The 23001-nt window shown below is 35.4% G+C and overlaps 2 protein-coding genes across 3 annotated transcripts; one reads left to right on the top strand and one right to left on the bottom strand.

The window, feature by feature from the left end:
* Positions 1–1489: 1489 nt before the first annotated feature.
* LOC119192201 (DNA topoisomerase 2-binding protein 1-like) lies at positions 1490–13293 on the bottom strand. Of its 2 annotated transcripts, none has more exons than XM_037446033.1 (20): positions 13070–13293; positions 11963–12114; positions 11324–11456; positions 10852–10959; positions 10291–10550; positions 9825–10000; positions 9289–9386; positions 9056–9175; positions 7754–7993; positions 7220–7394; positions 6578–6715; positions 5892–6091; positions 5340–5509; positions 4658–4857; positions 4273–4461; positions 3894–4016; positions 3361–3507; positions 2377–2528; positions 1849–1950; positions 1490–1709 (listed from the first exon to the last, which is right to left on the bottom strand). In XM_037446033.1, exons 1-20 carry the CDS (start codon positions 13157–13159, stop codon positions 1494–1496), a joined length of 3189 nt encoding a protein of 1062 aa, XP_037301930.1. In that variant the 5' UTR covers positions 13160–13293; the 3' UTR covers positions 1490–1493. The 2 variants fall into 2 exon arrangements, with proteins under 2 accessions (XP_037301930.1, XP_037301931.1); XM_037446034.1 differs by lacking the exon at positions 13070–13293 and adding an exon at positions 12798–12866.
* A 362-nt stretch (positions 13294–13655) lies between these two features.
* On the top strand, positions 13656–15608 carry LOC119192200. Its single transcript, XM_037446032.1, has 4 exons — positions 13656–13762; positions 14194–14327; positions 14499–14635; positions 14863–15608. The coding sequence occupies exons 1-4, from the start codon at positions 13656–13658 to the stop codon at positions 15031–15033; spliced, it is 549 nt and encodes a 182-aa protein (XP_037301929.1). The 3' UTR covers positions 15034–15608.
* The last annotated feature ends 7393 nt before the right edge of the window (positions 15609–23001 follow it).

Genomic DNA, 23001 nt, shown 5'->3' with positions numbered 1-23001 from the left:
ACCCTCTACTTGTACATAAAACTGATCATTCCACAACATATAGCCAGATGTAAGGCAGTGTTGGAGTAGTTCTGCATATTCCACAGGTATGTTACTGTACTTACAGAACTACTCCAACACTGCCTTACATCTGGCTATATGTTGTGGAATGATCAGTTCTATGTACAAGTAGAGGGTGTAGCGATGGGCCCTGTATCTCCGGTAGTCGCCGATATATTCATGGAGGACTTCGAGGAGACAGCCCTGACAACATCACCGGTCTATCCAAGGTTTTACAAACGGTACGTAGATGATACTTTCACAATTTTACCATCGGACAAAGTATCTGCATTTTTAAATCACCTTAACTCCATCAATAATAAAATCCAATTCACTATGGAGTTAGAACACAACAAATCTCTTGCTTTCTTGGATGTTTTAGTCATTCGTAATCCTGATCAGACCTTAAGTCATACTGTGTATCGGAAACAGACCCATACTGATAAATATCTGAATGGTGAATCTCACCACCATCCAAAACAGTTAGCTACCGTGGGCAAATCATTGTTTCAGAGAGCACGAGGAATCTGTGACGAGAAACACCTGGCCGCTGAGCTACAACATGTCAAGCAAGTACTGCGAGACAACAAGCTCCAAATTCCACGCCGCCGTCACAGAGACCGAGTGAAACCAGCCACAGTTGAACGTGTTCCGGTTGTACTACCATATGTGAGAGGAGTCACCGACAAGATTGGCTACATCCTGAAGCGTGCTTCAATAAAACCTATTTCAAGCCGCCTAAGAAGATTAGTCAATTTTTTACCACCCGTCAAGCGCCATATACCTCTGCAAGAACCGGGTGTATACAAGATAGACTGCAACTGTGGCCTCTTATACAGGACAAACAAAAGAAATATAGGGACCCGCGTAAAAGAACATATAGCTGACGTGAAACACCGACGCTCTACGAAGTCTGCAGTCGCTGAACATTCTGAAGGAGGCTCCAATCATTATTTGCGATTAGACAAGCCACAAATCCTTGCCAAAGAACACCGATTCCTGCCTAGGATGATTCGCGAGGCTATTGAAATTAAAAACACCCAAATTTCAATAGGGAAGATGGTTGGAAGCTTGCACAAGCCTGGGATCCTGTTCTACATTTAATTAAATCGGATCCCAAAAGACCGGCTGCCAGACCTCAAGACACTGTGAGCTCATTCTGCGTAGATCGGACCGTCAACAGATAAAATTTTTAAAAGTTGTATATTTGAAAAATGTAGTTAGATATTGTAACTTTGACTTTACGGTTGAACAACACCTCAGTCCCCCGTGACCATGAAGGCTGCAAAGTCTTCGAAACGTCGGGAGAAAATAATAATATAAAACCGCGATAAAATCCGTTTAAATAGTTTTTAGTTTTTATTTCAATGTCTAACATTCGCGTAAACATAAGAAATCGTAATGATTTTGCCACGCAATGATAAAATAAAACAATCGTGAGATTGTATACCGGCCTATTGTACTGGATATATACTGTCTGACCCGAGTATGAACATTGTTAAAACAAACCAATTAGACGGGTTTTTGTAATGTGTAAAATGATTACTATCTAGATGACATATATTTCCCAGATTTTTAATCCATGGCAATGAAGCTGCATATTGAATATAGCAACCAACCTGATCTTGCGAAATTTTTGCCATTTTGGCTGGCGGTGTGTCCTCTTGGTCCTGAAAACGTGTAAATTTTTTAATAATTTAGCCGCAGCTTGCGTACACAACTTATACAGCGTGTTACAAAAAGACAGTATGAATTTTGTATAGGGGATTTTTTTTGTACTGTGAAAAATAATGACTTATAAAATCTTACCAGCAAATGCAATTTTCTCGGAGCGAGGTGATGGTCAGAAGGAGTCGATGGCGCGTCTCCGTTGAACTGCGCCAGGAATCTGTTTCGGATCTCCGACAGCGGCTATTATAGACAATATTATTGTTAATTCAAATGAAAGGTAAATTATAAACTCGGTAGTTAGAAGTAAATATTTTTTTATATCAGTCGAGGAAACGTTAAAGGTCTGCTATTTAATTGAATATTACAAACAGCAGCGATACAACCTAAAACTTTAATTACAAAGTACTAATAACTACTTATATACTATATAAGCGATTGACACCATACGACATCATCTCATGATAGGCCTCTAACTACCCAGAGATTAGGTTCAAACACAGGTACTTGCATACTATTTGGATGGGGTTTACGTGAGGTAGTCTATCTGGCCCCTATAGTACTCTCTACATAGTCCGTAAGACCAGTTAAACCAACAACCGTTCCTCTCATCACCCAAGTAATGCTAGCGATAACGCGTTCCTGCTCGCGAAAATAAACGATACTCACAGTATTAACATTGGTGGGAGTCTGTTCTTGTTTTGAGGGTAATTCATTGACGACCCTCCACAGTCGTTTCCGCGCGTCGGGCGACAGCCTGCCGGAGCCGGGCCGGAGCGCGGCGCCAAACGCGCTATCTGGAGTGGAAAGGTTCTTGTCGACTGTGGAAAAAAAATAGAAATTGAGAGTGAGTGAATGAGCGCAAGAGAGAGTGCAAATAACGACGCCTATAGACGTCCATAATACCAAAAGAATTGATAATGATTAGAGTGAATTTGACACGCCGTAAAGGAGCATAGATATCGCTTTACGTTAACTTTCTGTGACACATTGCTGGCTCATTATTACAAGGATGTATGTTAATTTTTGTTAATGTTGTAATGAAATGAAATGAAATAATTAATTTGAATCTGTAAAATGTTATACATTATTTAGATTCCGTCAATATTAACTCTACCACCAGTTCGGAAAGCAGTTTTCACCAGAGAAGAACGGGCAAGAAACTCTGGTGTTGCTCTTTTCAATCAGTTTATTGTAAAGACTACAGTACATGATAAAGTGAAAAGAGAAAAAAACAAGAGCAGTTCATTTATAGGCTCGTGAAATAAGGAATAAATTAATTTAAATTTTTATATGACTGCACAACCCTCTCAGGAATCATGAAAAATTATACTTAAATTTTTTGTAAGAATTATAAAATACAATAAATAATTCTTGGTTCACCTTTTACTTACCTTTCTGGATTAAAGGTTTTTTAAAAAAAAAAGACGGACTCGTGTAATATATGTAATTCAACTCGTGCAAAATATAACAGTGAAAGCCAGTGACATGTGACCCTGGCAGCGATGGATCATCCGTATCATTAAATCAAACCACAGCCCGGCATTACTATTTTTAAAAACCATTCTAAGTTGGAATATTCTAATACTCGTATTGAATCTACATACTGCTCAGTAAGTACATATTGAAGAGTAGATAATTATTATGGCTCACATGGATCACGAGGCGTGCGTATGGGGTCGGACGGTAGGTCACCACGCCGTAACGCCTGCAGGCGTCGTCGGGTGGTCGGGCTGAGTAATTGCAGATTGGGTGTTGAGAGAGCGTCTTCTAGTGGCGGCGTGCGAACTGCGGCACTATCTATAGGCAATGCATTTTCTGTCAGTAATGTAGCCCTGGTACAAAGTCAGTAACAAAATTTTATATCGATCAAAATAAGATCAAAACCGATCATACATTCATTTTGTTAGAAAACTAGTGAACGTAGTCCCATCCTTTAAGAATTGTTGGGAAATAAAAAAACCGAGTAGATAAACATTGCTATTATTTACTGGCAGGCGTATAACATAAAAAATCCGAAAAACATATTTTTTGCTGATTTACTGTTAGTTATCAGCAATTGGATGTATAAAGCAGCAGACCAGGCTCTGTGGCGTAGCTTGGGAGAGACTGACGGACTGTAAAGGGCTGATGATGATGATGACTGTTAGTTTATAACTGTACAGAAAAGTTATTTGGCACTGTACCTATTTTATCATCATCCCTCACTTCATGTAGTCTACTGGGCGTCTCTTGTGAGTCTCCGCCGAGTAACCCCTGCCGGGCCATAGCTATGTATCTCGATGCTGGAGACATCTCATCGGTACCATCTACAAATAATAAACATTAACATAATATGCAAAGTGTAAAACACGTCGACTGTGGCTCACTCGACACTAAGCATACAACTGGAGGGTTAAATAAAACCTATCTAAAATTATCAAGCTCACTCGCATTGCCTCGCCAATTACCAGAGCGGAACAACACACTCCGAGCGTAGTGCGCTGCACTGTTCATTATTTTGGCGCCACAGTCAATGTTTATAAAGATAGTATCTATTAATAAAGTATAGATTGACAAACATACCATTCCCCAGTTTTGCTTTGGGAGTATTCTTAGGAGTGTTGTCGGCGCTGGGCACAGAGCCACGGCGCGGCAAAGCCGATCCCTGCGGCGGCAGCATAGCGTTCTCCTTATCTACAGACTCATTTGGTTGTACGATAGGATTTCCTTCGGCTTTAGCTTCTTCCGGCAGCTTTGCCGGCGATGGTGGTGCTGAAAATATCAGAAGGCATTATTTTTATTTATTTGTTAGGCGGTCAATTCGCAAAGCAAACGAAACGCTAATCTATCTATAAATCAATTAAAATAAATGATCTCTAAAGAAGTTAAAAAATATATTCTGACGGGTATATTTCGCGGTCGATCCGAAGATAGCCCTACATTAATTGCAATTGTCTGTAAGCCATACCTTTAGTATCGCCAACAAGATGTCCTCTCTCGCTCACTCTCTTCCCCTCCTTGGCGCAAGCCATCAACCACGACGCCTTCACTGCAGGCAGCCCCCACTTCAAAGCGCCAGTATACTTGTCTCCCACGGGCGTGGGACATATCAGATGCGTGGACGCCAAGGCGTTGGCAGTGTTACGCCGGCAGAAGCGGAGCTGGGTTCTGAAATGATTGGGTGATTTGAAAATTTGCACTATAGTTTTATCTACAGCACATGCTTGATCAGAGTGTATCAGTTGTTTTATACATCCATTCTATTTCCATCGCCCAGAAACAGTGTGTAGTCACTGTAGTGTTCCGGTTTGTAGGGCATTGTAGCCAGTGTAATTACTGGACATGATAAGACTTAACATCTCGTCTCAGGTTGGCGTGCGAAGTGGAATACCAAACAATATTTATAATTCCAGGTGTTGGATGGAGTTTTTTTTATTTATGGGCGGTTGTATAGTTTACCGTCAGACGGACGGCAAGCTCGTCTCGTCAATCAAAGCAATAAAAAACCCTGTCTATGTTATGTGGTGTCAATTTAGCTTCTTTGGGAACAAGAGGCCGATGGCATCATATCGGTCTTTTAAACACGACCCCACTACTAAGCACAGATTCTCAAATAGATTCTCTAATATTTAGACTCGATGTTTCCTTACGTGGCTCCCAGCAGCTTGGCCAGCTCGTCCAAGAATGCTCGTTCGATGCCACTGTACGTGCTGAGACTGGCTACCACGCCTTGCAGCGGCGCGGCGCTCCAGCTGGCCAGCCGCACTGGACGGTGGTAGTACTGGATCGGCACCAGTTCTTGTTGGGAGAGGCAGTCTTTCTGTAAGAAATATTGATAGTGTGTTATAATATTTATTTTTTATGCTATTTTAGCATTTCATAGAATGGCTATATATGTACATAAACAATGAACAAAAAGGTTTTGGATTGATTATTAGAACGTTAAATGAAGAGATGACATGAATTATTCATAAATATTTTTTTTTAAATATGCAAATAAATTTATGGTACAATATTTTATTGATCAGAAATAATCAAGGAATTTAAAAAATGTTCAATTACTTCTTGATATAATCCCCAATAAAACCACTCAACTTTACCTCGATAATATAACCGCAAATATATTATGTAACTACTACACGCCTACCTACCTACCACATAACCTACCGTTTACACTAAAAGCAAACTAATCCATCACTCACCACCCAGAACACAGTGACTGGCTCAGCACCGGCAGTGAGCAGCTCCTCGGGGTCGAAGTCGAGCGGCACGAGCGCGTGCGAGGCCCCCGCCGCCCCCGCCGCCGCCCCCGCCCCGCACAGCGCGCCCCCCGCCGCCGACACCTCCGCGCCGATCTCGATAATCGCCTCCTCGTCGAGGCCTTGCACTACGAACTTTATACCTGGACATAGCACCGCCATTACCATCATCATGGTCATCGTCGGTCATTGATGCAAAGAATACAAGTTATACGAATACGCTTTGTACTGTTCGAAAGATAAATGAATTTTCACGGTCGTTTGTAGTTCGAAAAATAAATCAATCTTCACGGTGTTTTAAACCTACTAGCAGTCAATTTTGATAAACGATCCCGATCTCAACCTTCGATCCGATTCCGAACCAATCAAAATAAGTCATGTATAAAAAAAAATTGTCTAATTGGTTCATTTTATTTATTTATTTATTTAAGACTTGATGATATACAGAGAAGTATATAGGCGGACCTAATGCCAAAAGCATTTTCTACCAGTCGACCTTAAGGTGGTGCAGAGATAAACAAGGTAGGTGCATCTGTATATGGTGAAATATATTTTATTTTCGCGATGGATCGATAAAAACGATTGGGATCGTTTGTTAAAAATTGCAGTAACTACCTGTTTTCACTTACCTCTAAATATTTGTTCTATTTCTTCGGTAGGATCTTCACCATCTTCCGTGATGTCTGGATGTTCGTTTGTGGTGGAATTAGGAGCAACTCGTTCTGGTGTTTTCTCTCTATCTAACGGTACGTTTTCTACTGCGGCTTCTGGATAGTCAAAACATTTTCAATTACTATAGTATTGTTTAGAGGCATCAGGCTTTCTCCATACTGACACGGCAAAGTAACTCCACTATACCTGATGGTAAGTGATGTCGCATCCATATAGAGTATCGACTGACGTAATTTATCGTTAGTAAATAACTCAACTATATCTGAAGGGTAAATGAATTCGCATCCAGATAGATAATTATCACCTGACGTGATTTATCCTTCACAAGTTGATAAAATTATGCCGGCAAAACCGAAAAGACTGGGCCTGGTACGCAAAAGACTTAAGGGCCATTGCGGCGAGTTTTAATGTGAATAACTTCATTGAAATAAAACTATTTTACGGAACTTATCGCGGTTTTTATATTATAATTATCTCCCGACGTTTCGAAGACTTTGCAGCCTTCGTGGTCACGGGGTGGTCCGGCCTTAACTAACTTCACTTTCCGTTGGCTGTGACTAACTTCAGACTGGACATAAGTATAAAAATAAATAACTTACGGCTTAAGTAATGGTTGACAAGTTCATCTTCAGGCTCCACCTCCACGGTTGGTGGCGGGAGGTCCAGCGGTTCCCGGCGAAGGAGCTGCAAGTTCTTTTTGCTCATAGGAGACGCTTCTGCCGGTTGCTTGCGTGCGCACTTCACTGGTGTTGACGTGGTGGTGTGTATGAGGTACTGATTAAGAATAAATTTGCATGTGAACATTCGTTATTTTTCATACGTGATTTTTAGTATTTCAATCGAAAGAAATATAACACCACACAATATTGTATTAAAAATTTTCTATGAGGGAAATAAATTAAATTTATTTAGCAACTTTATGACGTCACTAGGTACTAAAATGATCAACATAGCACTAACCCCATTTTCAAACAACGATCCCAATCGCTTTTTTTGATCTATCTCGAATATGGACCAATAAGAACAAAGTTTATTTGACATGCTTACAAATGACTATTATTCATTGGTTTATACTCGGGATCGAATCGAAGATAGAGTTTGTTTTTTTTTTGTAAACGGCTGTAATTACCGACCGGCGTCTCATCCAACGGCTTGCCAGCCTTGACGCTCCGCAGCAGCCACAGCGGCGACAGGAGCCGCGCAGACGGCGGTAGGTCCCGCGCTGCCGCCGCGCCCCCCGCGCCCCCCGCGCCGCTCGCCAGCAGCGCGTGCGTGAGGCGCGCGTGCGGCGCGTCGTAGCGCACGCCGCCGCACCGCGACACCGCCGCCGCGCACACCTCGCGCGCCCGACCAGACAAGTTCACTAGCCAGATCTACAAATCGCACTCTTAATAAAATAATGACCCATTCCAAAATTGACAATTTGTGGGAATCGTCAAACAACCAATTTCTGTTTGCGACCTTTTAGTTTTTTCCCTTTTTTTTCATTCTATAGGTTTCATTTACCTATCTATACTTATAATAAATCTGTCGAGATGTCAATTTTGTACATGAAATATATTTCCAAAATAACTATCAGGGGGTGATTAGGGATCGATACTGATGCCAAAAATGCAATTAGTAAAATTTTTGTCTGTCTGTATAACCGTTATAGAAACAAAAACTACTCGACGGATTTTAACGAAACTTGGTACAATTATTTTTCATACTCCTGAGCTGGTTATAGTATACTTTTCATCACGCTACAATTAATAGGAGCAGAGCAGTGAAAGGAAATGTTGGGAAAACGGGAGAAGTTACTCCATTTTTTAAGCTTCCGTCGCGTGTGCAACCTTAATGGTTAAAAGTTCCTTCGATTTCACCAGGATCCCATCATCAGACCCTGACCGGACAATCGGACCACCTGCATACCACCATACATTAAAAAAACATCCCGACAAATTGAGCACCTCCTCCATTTTTGAAGTCCGAAATCCACGCGGGCGAAACTGCGGGCGGAAGCTAGTCTATATAATTGAGCTTATTAAAGCTCAATTGTATAGCAACTTCAAAAGAAAAGGTAGCAAATTAAAATTAGTTCTCCGACGACTGCCACAAATTAACAAATTGGATACAGGTCATTATTTTATTAAGAATGGGAAATATTTACTTTAACAATTTTTTTTTTTATACGTGAACAGTAAATTCTAAACACAATTCATCTCATTATACGATGTAATAAAGGGGTCACGCTGACGCCGTGTGATACGGACCAGCACTATCAAGTTAAACATTACATACGAAATTATAAAATTCATTTCATGCACAACAGTAGTAATGGCATTGATATATCCCAAAACATTTAAGGGATTGTCGAATGTGTCAATAAGTATACCTGAATTAATCTGATTAGTTCCTCAAACTCGCAATAAACTAAGAAATAATATGAAACTTACACAAAATCCGTCAAATATAGGTCCAGCCTTTTTGATGTCATTCATGTCGAAACTGTCCAGCTCTATTTGCAACTCCTTGTCGATAGAGGTGTCGTTGGCCTTACGTGATTCTTGTGACAGCTGCAAAAAAATATAGTTGCAGTATAATTTAATTTAGTTTATCAGTTTATATACTTTGCTATTTTCATCCGAATATTTAAATGTAATATATAGCTATTTATTAATTTATGTACCTTTATTTTCCCAGACGTGGTAGACACATCCGCCGATCTAGTCTCGTCGACGAAGTTACTCGGTGGTCTTAGATTTGTGATTCTGGAGAAATTTAAACCTAAAAGAGAATAACAACGTAAGAAACAAACTACGGTATCTTTCAGTAAAGTATATACGCTATACAATGAGTCAATATGAACGACAAAACGACTCCAATTTGTCACTAACGACGCTCTACGACAGGCATGGCGAACCTTTAATGGTTAACGTGCAATTATTTATAAATAAAAATATAGTGTATAGCATGACAGGTTTTATATATCTATCCAAGTTTTAGCGACTTTTTGTTGTGACCAAACTATGTTTTTTTTTTTTGCTTATCCTGGCGATAAATCTGTCGCTTAGATTTTTATTTTTATTAGCGTTGACGATTCTAAATAGGCAGGTGTCATAGCTACAACCCCACAGCAGATACGTGTTTTATATACCGATACTTCGATTCTATTATGTAGTTTGTATTGTGTCTAATTTAATGTATTTATACATAATAACTCACTCATGTCAGGCAGCCGATGTTCAGCCAGCGGTGACGATGTAGACGCCCCTACTATTTTGTATTTAGCTACTGGTAAAGCGACTCCTTTTTCTGCAGAATCTTTCACCCATGATGGTAAAACACACACTTTGCCGTACTCTAATGCCGCTTTGTACTTTTCGCTGCCTACACCCTCTCTGCAAAAGGATTTTTTAATATAACTGAATAACAATACAAGCAGAGAACTTGTCAATCACTCAAATAAGAAAAATTCTTGAAAAATATTTGGCATTTCTATTACGGCGTATAAACATTCCATCACAATATAGTATATGATTACACAAATAATTTTAACACACTATCTATGTTCTATGTTGAGGGACTCCTTTTTCTGCACTTAGCCTGTAGGTCGGGCCATTGTGCGTGATATGCCGGCTATTAATTTTAACACACATAATGTAACTATTTCTAACATAAACAAACTCACTTTGTCAATACCACCACATCGGTAGTCTCACTCTGAAATGCTCCTGAGAACTTGCCACCATGCTGATTGACTAGCTTCATTATCATCTGCTTGTCTCTCTTAGGTATTCCTGACGTGGTCACCTCCAAGTTAGCAAATGGTGGTAGACGGTAGTTGTTGAAGTCCGAAGAAGCTCCGCTAACGTTTAGGCGAAGGGCTGCCTCCCATACCGCGTCTACCCATGTCTCGGACATTACTGGAATGCCTATTTCTACTGATCTCTGGAATAGGGATAGTTAAATGATATAAATTGTCTATACTAATATATAAAACTAAAGAGTTTGTTTAGTGGAACTTGCTAATCTTAGGAAATAATAAACCGATTTTGTTTTTTTATAGGCTACTTTTTATCCTGGAAAACCGTTTTCAGAAGGGGCTTATAGCGAGGCAAAAGCTATTTGTAAGATAAAAGTCTCGTTTTCATTTACCAGTTTTATTATGAAACAAAACAAGCCTAGCAATACCTCGCAAATTTTGGCATAAACATCGCATTGTATGAAATATTACAATAATTCCACTTACCACATACTTCACAGATAACACAGTATCAGATATTAAATGTGTTGTTTCATCTGTCAAAACTGTGTTATATGTTCCACCCATCCAGTGCACTTTGATTTTTATGATTTCCTAAAAATATACAGTTCATCATAAAGGAAAAAAAGAGAAAATTATTAACATTACAAAAACTCACAATCAAAAGTATTTTATGATTGAACATCTATTAATATCGTTCAAACACATAAGTCACTGGCTCATTATTACAAGGTCCTTTGTTAAATTGTCACTCATGTTAAAAAGACAAAATTGACATTTTTTTTGTTGGCAAAAATTAAAATAGACAACAATTCATGTTTTTAACATTTGAGATTATTGGAAATTTTCACTGAAAACATCTTAGAATCATGTGATATAAATTATTTAATTTGCTCATCTAATATGACATGGAACCTTGTAACAGAGAGTGAGAGAGGTGTTGGTCAATATTACAAACCTTCTTGTCTTTAGTCAAACCACTGGCGGTGACCACTAAGCCTCTCATGGCCACCGTGTACACAGGCTCTGGGCCAGATGGTATTGGCATGCCTTCCGTCAAACAGCATGACAGACAACGGGGACCCACTAACCTTAAATACAAAAATTAGAGGCATATAATAATAATAGAAACAACAGATCATTAAGGTTAATCAAAACACATCACAAATTTATCCCTGAAGGGGTATGCACTGGTGCAACTAAGGCACCCACTTTTCGCCGAGTGATTTCCGTCCCATGATGTGATTGGGGGACAGCTTAACGCCAATGTTATATCATGATGAAATAATTATTTATTATAATAAGTCCACTTAAAATGTATGCTCAAAGAGTATGTTCAGGTGTATAGTAGGAAAGAGGTTATTTTAAAATAATATTTTGGTTTATTTGTTCTGAAATCAGATTGTGTCAACAGCAATTTCTCTACATATAATTGTGTAGCTAAGATCAACAGGTATGTACAAAATCTACAGCACATGCCTTTTCAATTTACCACTTTGTTAAATAGTTATTGTACATTAAAATTCTAACAAACAAATCATTCTTGTCTCTAACTTCTGAATATTTTCTACATTTCCAATGATATGTGAATACTTACAGGCATTTAGTAGCCCTTAGCCTCTGAAACAGTTCCCCTTCAAACTCAGACAGGACAAACACATCCCTCTTAGAGAGTCCTTCGAATTTCTTCCATTGGGACTCCTTCACCCATTTGGCATGAAGACCACTGCCTTTATGCTGCTCACATGTCTACAAACCAATTTAGAACATGTTGATATTAATCCAAGAAACAAACACCATTTCCAATGTTTTATTGTATTGATGTTTGAGTCACCTTCAAATAGTGTGAGTAACATCTGAAGGAATATGGGTCTCTTTTGTAGTAGTATTTGTGATTGCCTGCATGCTAGTTTTTCCAAGATGAAAATCCTGTTTTATATTTTCCCAGGATAAAATGGAGTCTTTATTTTTAGTTAGACTTATAGCAATGCATCAGTGACACAGTATTTCTTTCCATGCAGTAGTATTGTGTGATAATTGTATAAACATACAGACAGACAGAAAATATTGTAAAAACTGTTATTTTATCTTTGGTTACTCTAATAAAGACTTCGTTTTTTTTTCAATATCCATTATACACAGACATTGAACTGTTACAATTTTATAACTTGTGAAGATGTGATTTCTATCCCTACTCTCTAAAGAAGGTAGGTAAGCTTATTGCAAGGTATTTCAATATATATTATCAAAATAAGTTCATAAAACGGTGTTGTATTTTAATGTTCAGCATGGACTTCATGTGGCTATGATAATGGAAAGGAAAAGTGTTGTTGACAACAAACATTTGTCATCTCAAACATCTATATATTTATACTTATATCAAAATAAATAGGTTTTATTTATAATATTTTGTGTATTTTTTATGTTCTTACATATTAGAAGCATGTTCGTCTTGTAGAACTACTTAAAACTTTATACTGCTTTTTATTTTGTTTTTTTTTATAGTATATATACAGTATATAACTGAGGTTATAACTTATATTTGACGTAAACAGCATACCAGACATCATAAGCGCGGTAAAATTTTAGGATGAATTTATTATATATTCAGGAAAGAGGAACCTTTTTAAAAATAACATGCATTACCTAAATATGATGTTTTCACTAATAAATAATTGCATATATGTTTTCTTTGGATACTTACGACAAAAGCCAGTTGCATGTCCTCCGAGCATTCATTCTCACTTTCACAATCATTCGGTATAATAAACGTAACTTTTATATCTTCAGACATCGTTAATTATATTGTGGTCGTACAACGATCAGGGGTAATTATTCATTTTACCGTGAAATATCTAAATTGCAATATTCCGATCGCAGATTGTTTACAAAATTATTTGATTTTTGACTGCCATAATGTCACTACGATTGAATGAATGGAACTAAACGGAACGAATAAAGCCATAGATAATTCAACAGAATCAAAATAATATCTTTGATATTACATACCTTCCAAAAAATAAAATAATAGCATACAAGCTTGTATTACACATAAATGGGACAATAAACTATGTAAAAAGAAGGTGTAATAATAATTTATATATAATAATTAATATAGGTCGTAACATAAATTGAATTATATTCCTGAACGAATCGCATCGCAATTTAGACGTATGCCACAAAACGTCATCGATTATTTTTCTAAAAAAAATGTAATAGGTTAGAAAATGTGCGATCGTAAATATTTGGTTTAAATTAGGTTTTTGTTTTGAGATAATAAAACAGTCAAAATGCTTTATGACGACTTTAAACCTATTGTGGATTTAGTTCTTAACAACTGGACTGCCCTTCAACTTGCTGTTGAACATGGAATGGGCGCTCCCGGCGGTGAAAAGGTGTGATATTTTGAACAATATCGTGTTCTAGTCATAGAACATAAAAATGAATTAAATATAAATAAACTTTTGAAAATAAAAACCATTGTGCATATTTTAAGTAATAAATATTTTATTTTCAATTACTAAATAGAATAATGTTAGTCTTTTACAGCAAATTGCTAGTATTTGCATGGAAATCCACATTTCATTGTTTTAAAAGTAAATATGCGTAATTTTAAATATTCTAAACATCCAATAATATATACTTAATCATATATATTTGTGGCTCTACCCCCTCAACAAGTTGATTTTTACAAGCATCTACTACCAGTGCTTATACACTACAAAATCCTAGCAGTGCAACATCCATTCATAATTCCTTCTAATCCTATAAAATGTATGAATAAATAAGTCAATGATATTTTTATAATTGACATATTTTATGTTACAGACAGCAGCTAATGTCAGTGTACATAGCAAGGTACTGCGTGGAAAATGTAGTGGATAAAGATGAACTGGCTGAAGTTATAGAGGATCTGATGGACGAGGAGTTTGATACAGTGTGCCATGATAACTCACCTAAAGGTTGGTTAATTAATAGTAATAGAGTAAAATTAAAAAAGAAGTGATTAGAAATTTTTTATTAAAAGTGAATTTATATAAATGTTTCCAAGTAATAAAAATTCATAATATGTGTGCGAAAGGCTTGTGAGCTACATATGTGCGTATACTTACTGTAATCATATGATTTTTCAGAGGTGGCAACACTACTGCTTTTATATCTTGAACTCCTAAAAGATGGCAGACATGACGAATTGAGAGCAAGAATTGAAGCCATGCCAAAATGTCAGAAGTGGCTTAGTCAGCCCATACATGAATCTGTACCTCCACAAGTGAGTTATTGATATTATCATTGAAAAGGTTGAAGAACCAAACAAGTTTTTTTATTCATATTTTATTAATTTTTTATCACTACTTGAATTATCGCTTTAATTTGTAGAATCTCAATGAAATTTATATAAAACAATGAATATTATCACTGATATATCTGTTGTAGTTAGTTTTTTTAATTATTTGTATATAAATAGATTGTAGGCCTATTAACTACTATCAATTCCAGTGTCATGGCAACCCTGATGATGACACAACAAGCAGCAGTGATGAAGGTGAACCAGAGAATGCAATGAATGGTGATGAAGCATCATCTTCCAATCCTCGTCAAGAGTCGGAACCAATGGATGAGGATGTGGAACCAGGGTGGACAGTTGTCAGGACACGAAGGAAGAAATAAGACTATGAAAACTAGCTAATTAGTAATGTGTTATCTGGTTTCAGATATTATCTAGGATGGTTTTCCTGTAATATTGCTATATTTACCCCCAAAATATGGTATAAAAGTACTAAAGTTACAAATACTTGATATTGCCATATCACTGATGAAATAAATCATGGTGAAAATGTTAAGTTTCTTGTATAAATGTTAGATTGGTAAATTATATATATAATTTCCTATTTTTTTTTTTTATTAAATAGATATTGTATGAAACCAGATAATCCATGTAAGTTTAATATATGAAATGAGTATGATTACTTGCACTTGCACAGTAAATGGGAATACAGTAGTGAAATGATTTCTCACTGAGTTGAATGTAATCACCATGCTTAGTGAGTGTTGCAGTGAAGATGTACTAAGTAGGCAAAATTGAGTTGAACTTTTAGTAGCATTTTTCTTCTCTTTTAAATTTCTATCATAATTAGCTGTGTTTCGATGTACCCCATATTAAATGACTGTGTAGTGCTCCAAGTATCAAAATGATATTTTCTAGGTGTGTAGGATGTATGGATGGTTGTTGTGTTGACAATGTATTTGTATTTTGTCGAATTAAAACTATTTTGATGTTTCTATGGTAGTATTTATTCTGTGATTTCTAACCAGTATCTGATGTTTGAAATTAAAAAAAGGATTAACTAGGATGAATGAAAAATTACCGTTAATAACAATGATATAATGTTATTAATGATTTGAATTAAAACGTTCATTATACTAAATCTATAAATAACAATATGGTTCAAACATCTTTGATTATATAATCTCAAGATTAGTATCATTCCCAATTTGCTTATTTATTTACAGTTGCAACATAGTTTTCTTTCTGATAGGAATATTTTATCAGTATGAATTATTTATCAATAAACATGTAAGTCAGAATTTCAATTATTAGTTTTGTTTACGAATGTCATAATCCAGTCACACAATAGGTACGTGATAAGATGGAAATATCATACACGTTGTGATGCTATCTTCAAGAATGCCTATAATATGCCTATAATTACCTACCTACATAGTATTTTATGTAGTGGGTAGGATGTCTATATTATACGATAAGGAAGAGTATATTTATTTATTATTTTTACATCTCAACAATTCTAATAAAACGTAACGAAAATCAAGTTGTTGACCAACAAATATTTTCGTCATTATTTAAAACAATATTCAAAACTTTTTCTTCCTATTGCTATCTTCGTAAACAAGAATGAGGTGTCTTCTGCCAACATGACATTTCTGAAACCATTCGTTCAATTCATTCATTCTCATGAAAAATCTTTCAGACAGGGGTATGTCACTCTCAAACAGTCACTCTATTTGTTTTTGGTCTAACCTCAAATTAATTTTGTTGTAAGATACTTTCAGTTAGATGACACTGGAAATAAGTTTTCAAAACACTAATCGTGCCTTTTATCCCTATTTATAAAATAATTATGTACGTAATTAAATTAGATAAGGAAAAACATAAAAACAAATGTCAGAGGCTATTTTAATTAATTAAAAAAAATATGCATTAATGAAAATTCCGAACGAAATACGATAAAAAATTGACTGACACAATGACAGAGATTGTGGCAAGTCGTCTGACACAATTTCAAACGAGTTGCTACAATATCTGATGATTGTTATTAAATGGTAAAATATTAAAGTTCTCCTTTTGTTGTAATATGACAACTGAAGCTTAATTTAATTTTTCCATTTTATTAATACAATTATAAATAAAACAACGCATACTTTTTAAATTTTATTCTAGTTTCCAATAAATTACATATCTATTTTCTCATAAGCATGTTAAAATATTTATTGCATTAAGTGGCAATATCGCCTTGTTTCCGTAATTTGAATTCCGGTTGAAAATTTTCAAATTTCCCATTGCAGTTTGTGTGCGATAAGTTCGATTACGATTTCCTAAATAATGAAAGAACTTTGCTTATTCAAACGGACCACCGCTGCCTTCTTACTAATTCACCCCCGGGCTTTGTTATTTGTTTTGCACGCGATAAGGAACTGATAAAATATTTGGACAAAATGTCTCATGTTATCTTGGTTGTGCGATTGATGGTAAATGACATTTATATTTTTATAAAAATAATATCGATAGTACTCATTAAAATCGTACATAATATTTACTTAGTCACCGCGATGGCGAAATCTGCTCATTTAAATAGTCTTTTTTAAAATACGTGTGGGAATCTGCATACCTTAAAATTATGCGATATTCATTTTTGATTTTAAACTATGAAAAATCTGTTGGTAGACAAGATTGTCGTTATTACGTCATCTTGGTTTAATATACTTATTTTGGTTTGACTATTGAATAAACAAATTTCAGAGCTGTATCTCTAATGGACTAATTCCTTGCATTTGTATTGTGTTATAAATACATGGCATCATTTATTATTTATTATATTTTAATAAATTATTGTATTATTTTTCAGGACCATTACATTATGTCCCTAAAGCAACTAGTTATAGGTGGAAATCCTGGCAGGACAAAAGGTTTCAAGTTTGAATTAAAGTTCTCGATAAAACTCTTAACAGAGGACAAGAATATACATAAAAAAAACTTGCAGTACACATATACATAAGCACTTTGAGAGCTGTTATAAATTATATATTGGTGCTTTATGTAGAACTACATTTCCCACTTTGAATCTAGGTAAGATGTTTTCCACATGTTGCGCCAAGAAATTTACAGGTTGAACTGATTCAGATACTTATATATTATATATCTCCTTAAAAGTGCTTAGACTAGATGTTGTACCCTTAGATATATCACACTGACGGCATACGATATATCACACTGATATATCAAATGCATAATGAATTCGCTGTAAATTCGCGGCGGGCGTGCAGCGAACAAGCCGTGGGTGCGTAGCGTTCACGCAGCGGGCTCACAGTTGGCTACGCATTTTGGACAGTTAGTAATAGAGTGAATTCAGATGAGGAAACATTTCTATTAGCTTTGTTAATTGGAAAAGTAACTAAAAAAGGGATATTGTCGTGGATACATGACACCGTATTAAAAAAAGTATGTAAGTTGGGACTAAAAGTACAGGCGACAGCACAACAGCAGCCTGAGTGCTTACTAATATAATTTTATTTAATTTTTTTATAATGTGTGTATAATATTGGCACGGACAAAGTTGCAATAATATAAAATAGGCTGGGTGCTTTTATCCCCTGGATAGTATTTTAATTGTGAATCTGAATATAAAATAGACAGTGCTATGCATCGATACTGTTATTTAGGCATTTTTCTAGCGGGAAGGGCTTTTAACGTGCGTGACACTACGAGAAAATCTTCTCTAAAGATCTCGGCTTTCACTTTTCTGTCCGTTCATGTCTCTCATATCGAATTATGTTACAGAACATTATACACCGGATATTCATTTCATGAAAACATGGATTTAATGGCCGAAAGAAGCACATATCTCACCGGTAATGCTATATACATATCTTACTTAAAGTTGTGAAAATCTTAACTTAAGGCGATACCTCAAGGTCCATATTCATACATTTTGTTTCACCTTTAATCTGGGTAACTAAACAAGTATTGGCAAGTAAAGAATTTAAATTCACGTCTAGTTAGTGATTAGTTCTCGCAGTTGAAAGAAAACGTAAAAATAATTAATAATCATGGATATTTCTGCCTTTAAAATTTCGTCATATTAAATTAACTTTTTAAAATTTAGGATGTTAATTTTGACAAATCACACTAATGATGAGGCTAAGGTATAATCGTTATTGAACGTATTCGATTATCGATTACCACTTTTATAAAACTTGATATCGATAGTTGCATAATTATTTGGTATGTTCAGATGATATAAATATTTTTTTTATTGAATTATCTATTTATTATTGGTAAGCCATTTCCATTTATGTTTTTTAAACCCTACACCACTTGCAGTTATCATTGTGTTAACTATTTAAAAATCGTGAAAACCTTAGATATATTAATTATAGATTTATTTACCAATAAATGTGATAAATTACAAACAACTCGAATATTTGCAAAAAATAATATAATTAAATCTAAATGCAAATTTTTATATTATCGATTTATTTTATTTCAATGGCGATTTGCGATAGTCCGTGATTGTTCATTATGATAATGAGTGGCACTTCAAAATAAAATATGATATTACCTGTAGTAAATTTTACCGAAAAAATACGAAACTTCATGTGAAGGAGCTGTCAAAATTACCATCCTATATTTGATAACGTATAGTTACTAATTAGAATTGGGTAGGACATGACATGAAAAAGAGTTTGTAAGAGTAACCTCATTTTAACATTGAGCCGGTACAATGTCTTACTTCAAATTAGGCGAGGCGTACTGAGGCGAGGCGCTTTAATGTGCGCCTTACAGTATTTTGTAATGATAACACTCAAAATACTTTCCTCTGACTCGCGACTCGAAACGCAGTACCATAATATTCATTTTAAAATAACGTCCTATTGTAATTGTCTACCCTCTGTCCTCGTCCCATAGTTAACCACGGAGAATGAGTAACGCGACTGCCGCGACATAAAGTTTAAAGTAGTACAATATATAATTTTGAGCCACTCTTCCTTTTTGACGTTATGTACGGGACAAATGTACCGCTTCTTATATGTCCTACTCAACAAGTTACTTTTCCTTGCTCGAACAGTAATATTCATTAATGTTTTATTTTTCAGATATTACTAAAGTATTTTCGGACCATATCTACTGCCTTACAAGTAGGTCCCGAAGACACGCGGTATACAGTACTCAAATTGGTTTATTCCAAAAAAATATAAAACATTTACGAAAGCGAAGGGAAGACGATTTTCACCAGAGGAAAAAAAATTGACATTGTCTTTATTCAAAAAAAACGTCCTAAATGTTACAAACTTTCATGCAAGTATTTTACTCTACCATCATCAAGAACTGTAAAACTTTGCTCTGGTCTTTTGTCTGTGTCATATGATCCATACAAAGATACAAGAGTTTGCTTCACATTAAAAATACTCTTTTTCTCTAACTACGCTTTGGTTTTTATAATAAAAGGCATAAAAAATATTTTAATCAGCCAATAGCATATTATTTCACAAATGGACTTAATAAGATAGAGCTAAAAATATTAATACGAACTGTCTTAGAAGATGCCATTGATGCTGGCTTAACGTAATCAACACAACATGCGACCAGGCACCCGTTAATGTCGGTCCCATAACAGAGTTGGTTAAAGAAAGATGTAACTAAAGCTGTATATTTACGGAAAGGAAAATACTGGTAACATGACATAATACGCGTTAAAGGACAAATAACAACCCCGTTTATGAGCTGTTGCGGCTGAACATTTAACGGCAAGAGCAGAATTCCAGCAGAATGTCGTCAGTTAGTAGATTTCACACTTTTACTTAACAATTTATTTAATTCATTGAACGGGTGTAGCGATTTTTATTTATTGTAAACTAGCTTTTGCCCGCGGCTCCGCCCGCGTGATATAGTTTTTCGTTTAAATCTCTCAAAAGTTATAAAGTTCCCCGTTTTGCTACAGTTTTCATTACTGCTCCGCTCCTTTTGATCATAGCGTGATGATATATAACCTATAGTCTTCTTCGATAAGTGAGCTATCCAGCACTCAAGAATTTTTCAGTCCGAAGCAGTAATTCCTGAGAATAGCGCGTTCAAACAAACAAACAAATTCTTCAGCTTTATATAATAGTAAAAAGTATCCTACGTCCTTTTCCTGGTTCTAAGCTACCTCCCCACCAACTTTCAACCAAATTGGTTTAGCCGTGCTTGAGTTATAAACAGTGTAACTAACACGACTTTCTTATTATATATATATATATATATATATATATATATATATATATATATATATATATATTAATACTCAATTATTAGGTATAAACTCAATAAGCTAGAAGACATTAAATACTTAAGTAGGTTGCTTACTCGTTATAATAATATATAATATATCAGCCCTGTATTATATACTTGCCCACTGCTGAGCACGGGCCTCCTCACTACAGAGAGGGATTAGGCCTTAGTCCACCACGCTGACCCAGTGCGGATTGGTAGATTTCACACAACCTTGAAAATTCCTCTAGAGAATTTCCCAGGTTTGTAGGTTTCTCACGATGTTTTCCTTCACCGTTGAAGCAAGCGATAATTCACAAAGAATATACACATAATATTTTTAGAGAAGTCAGAGGTGTGTGCCTTGGATTTGAACCTGCGGACATTCGTCTTAGCAGTCCGTTCCACAATCAACTAGGCCAACGCCGCTTTTTTTTTGTTCACGTATTGTTTATTATTATTTATACAGATATTTTTTTATCTTTCACGTTCATATTTAAATGGTAAAAGGTGCTGCCCTTGCTGTCCCATCTTAAAAATAGAATATGTATCTACAAAAATGTTTAGCAGTCTCATAAGATTGATTTCTTGTGACTACAGTGTTTACGGTCCCTTACTAAAAGATCCTTTAAAATTACCATAAGGGCAAACGACTTTGATTTGAGTTTAAAATAGATAAATTATCAAGTCCAAGTGTGATTCTTTTTACTGATGTGTCCTTCATGGACAACAGCTTCAGCGTAAAATTAACATTTCAAAATGTTAACGTGCCTTAAACAAAAATAACATTTCTTAATTTTTCTACTCTGAGTACGATTATGTATTTTTCATATTTTTTGAATACTTAATTTCAAAAGAAACAAAAAGTAAAAAAACCGAGAAATTTCTTGATGACGTCACACATACAGTTGAATAAAGTTGTTCCTTGGTCCACCTTTCTTTTATTAAAAACTAAGACATCGTCATTTATCAATGTCAAAAGATAATATTATGCCGGCGCCACAGATAACAAAAATATTTGAACTCATGTGTGGCACGGAATTTTCGTATTTGTGCAAAGTTTGTTTAAATGTTTACGTATTATCTTGTCATTCGGTAATGGTTTTTACGACCCCACATCAAGCGTTCAAAGTTATCGAGTTGATTGAATGAGAACTGATTATATATGGAAACCTAAAAGTAAAAGCCATAAAAAATTTAATTTGGTCAGTGTCTGTAATAGAATACAAATACGCAAATACCCGTGCCAAACATGAGTTCAAACAAGTGTTCTAATATTTGTCTGTGTGTGGCACCGGCAAAGACGTTTTACAAATAGACGCGTCATAGACTAACAAAATTGCACATAAAACGGCGCACTATTCACTATAGCATCATGACTGTACATATAATTACAAATTGGCTCGATGAAGGAATACATACTTATCTGCTTTTAGTTATACAGGTGTCAAATTAACGAAGGACCAGCTATACCAGGTTGATAGAGGACAATTTATATATATATATATATAACCCGTCTGTGTCGCCTAATAATATTGCATCGTTCAGAAAATATTTAATCGTTCCTGCGTCGACTCTGTTTGCTTTAGTTGATGTTTTGTTAATGTTACAACCGGTACCTACATTTCTGTAGCAATTCGCATTACTTCCTTTATATTTTATATAACAATTATCATTTTGTATACGACTTATTTATGATTTCGTTATATGATCAGAATGCTCATTTTTTGTTTATTTTATGTTGTAATTTAACCACCACGTAACCCATAATTAATAGTTAAGTGATGGCAATTTAAAGATAATATCATGTACACAAGTGCGAAATTATTTTGCTTTTTATCGCGTAAATTGTTCGAATCTCTCCTTTTTTAGTACATACCCACTGTTATGGTATATATCTAATATGTATTGGCAATTTGTATCGCATTCGCATTTCGCTTTTGTTGATTACTACCCGGTTTCATAGACCTGTTTTAAATCATCAGTTCTTATTATAATTATTTAATCTTTCTTATTTAACAAATTGTAAAATTAATCTGTTTGATATCTACATAAAATATTTTTTATATTATTATCATAGTAAAACAACCTTC

Source organism: Manduca sexta, unplaced genomic scaffold, assembly GCF_014839805.1.
Source record: "Manduca sexta isolate Smith_Timp_Sample1 unplaced genomic scaffold, JHU_Msex_v1.0 HiC_scaffold_2478, whole genome shotgun sequence".
Classification (NCBI taxonomy): Eukaryota; Metazoa; Arthropoda; class Insecta; order Lepidoptera; family Sphingidae; genus Manduca; species Manduca sexta.
The sequence above is the reverse complement of the archived record's forward strand: the minus strand, read 5'-3'. Positions and strand labels throughout refer to the sequence as shown.

Excerpts from the sequence above, each read along its gene's own strand:
- LOC119192201 (XM_037446033.1), bottom strand. The coding sequence starts at position 13,159 with ATGTCTGAAGATATAAAAGTTACGTTTATTATACCGAATGATTGTGAA. Across the intron at positions 7,994-9,055 it reads CTATATTTGACGGATTTTGT|ATCTGGCTAGTGAACTTGTC; the intron begins GTAAGTTTCATA and ends TGCGATTTGTAG. Across the intron at positions 6,092-6,577 it reads AATAGAACAAATATTTAGAG|GTATAAAGTTCGTAGTGCAA; the intron begins GTAAGTGAAAAC and ends TGCTATGTCCAG.
- LOC119192200 (XM_037446032.1), top strand. The coding sequence starts at position 13,656 with ATGCTTTATGACGACTTTAAACCTATTGTGGATTTAGTTCTTAACAAC. Across the intron at positions 13,763-14,193 it reads GCTCCCGGCGGTGAAAAGGT|ACAGCAGCTAATGTCAGTGT; the intron begins GTGATATTTTGA and ends TTTATGTTACAG. Across the intron at positions 14,328-14,498 it reads CCATGATAACTCACCTAAAG|AGGTGGCAACACTACTGCTT; the intron begins GTTGGTTAATTA and ends ATGATTTTTCAG.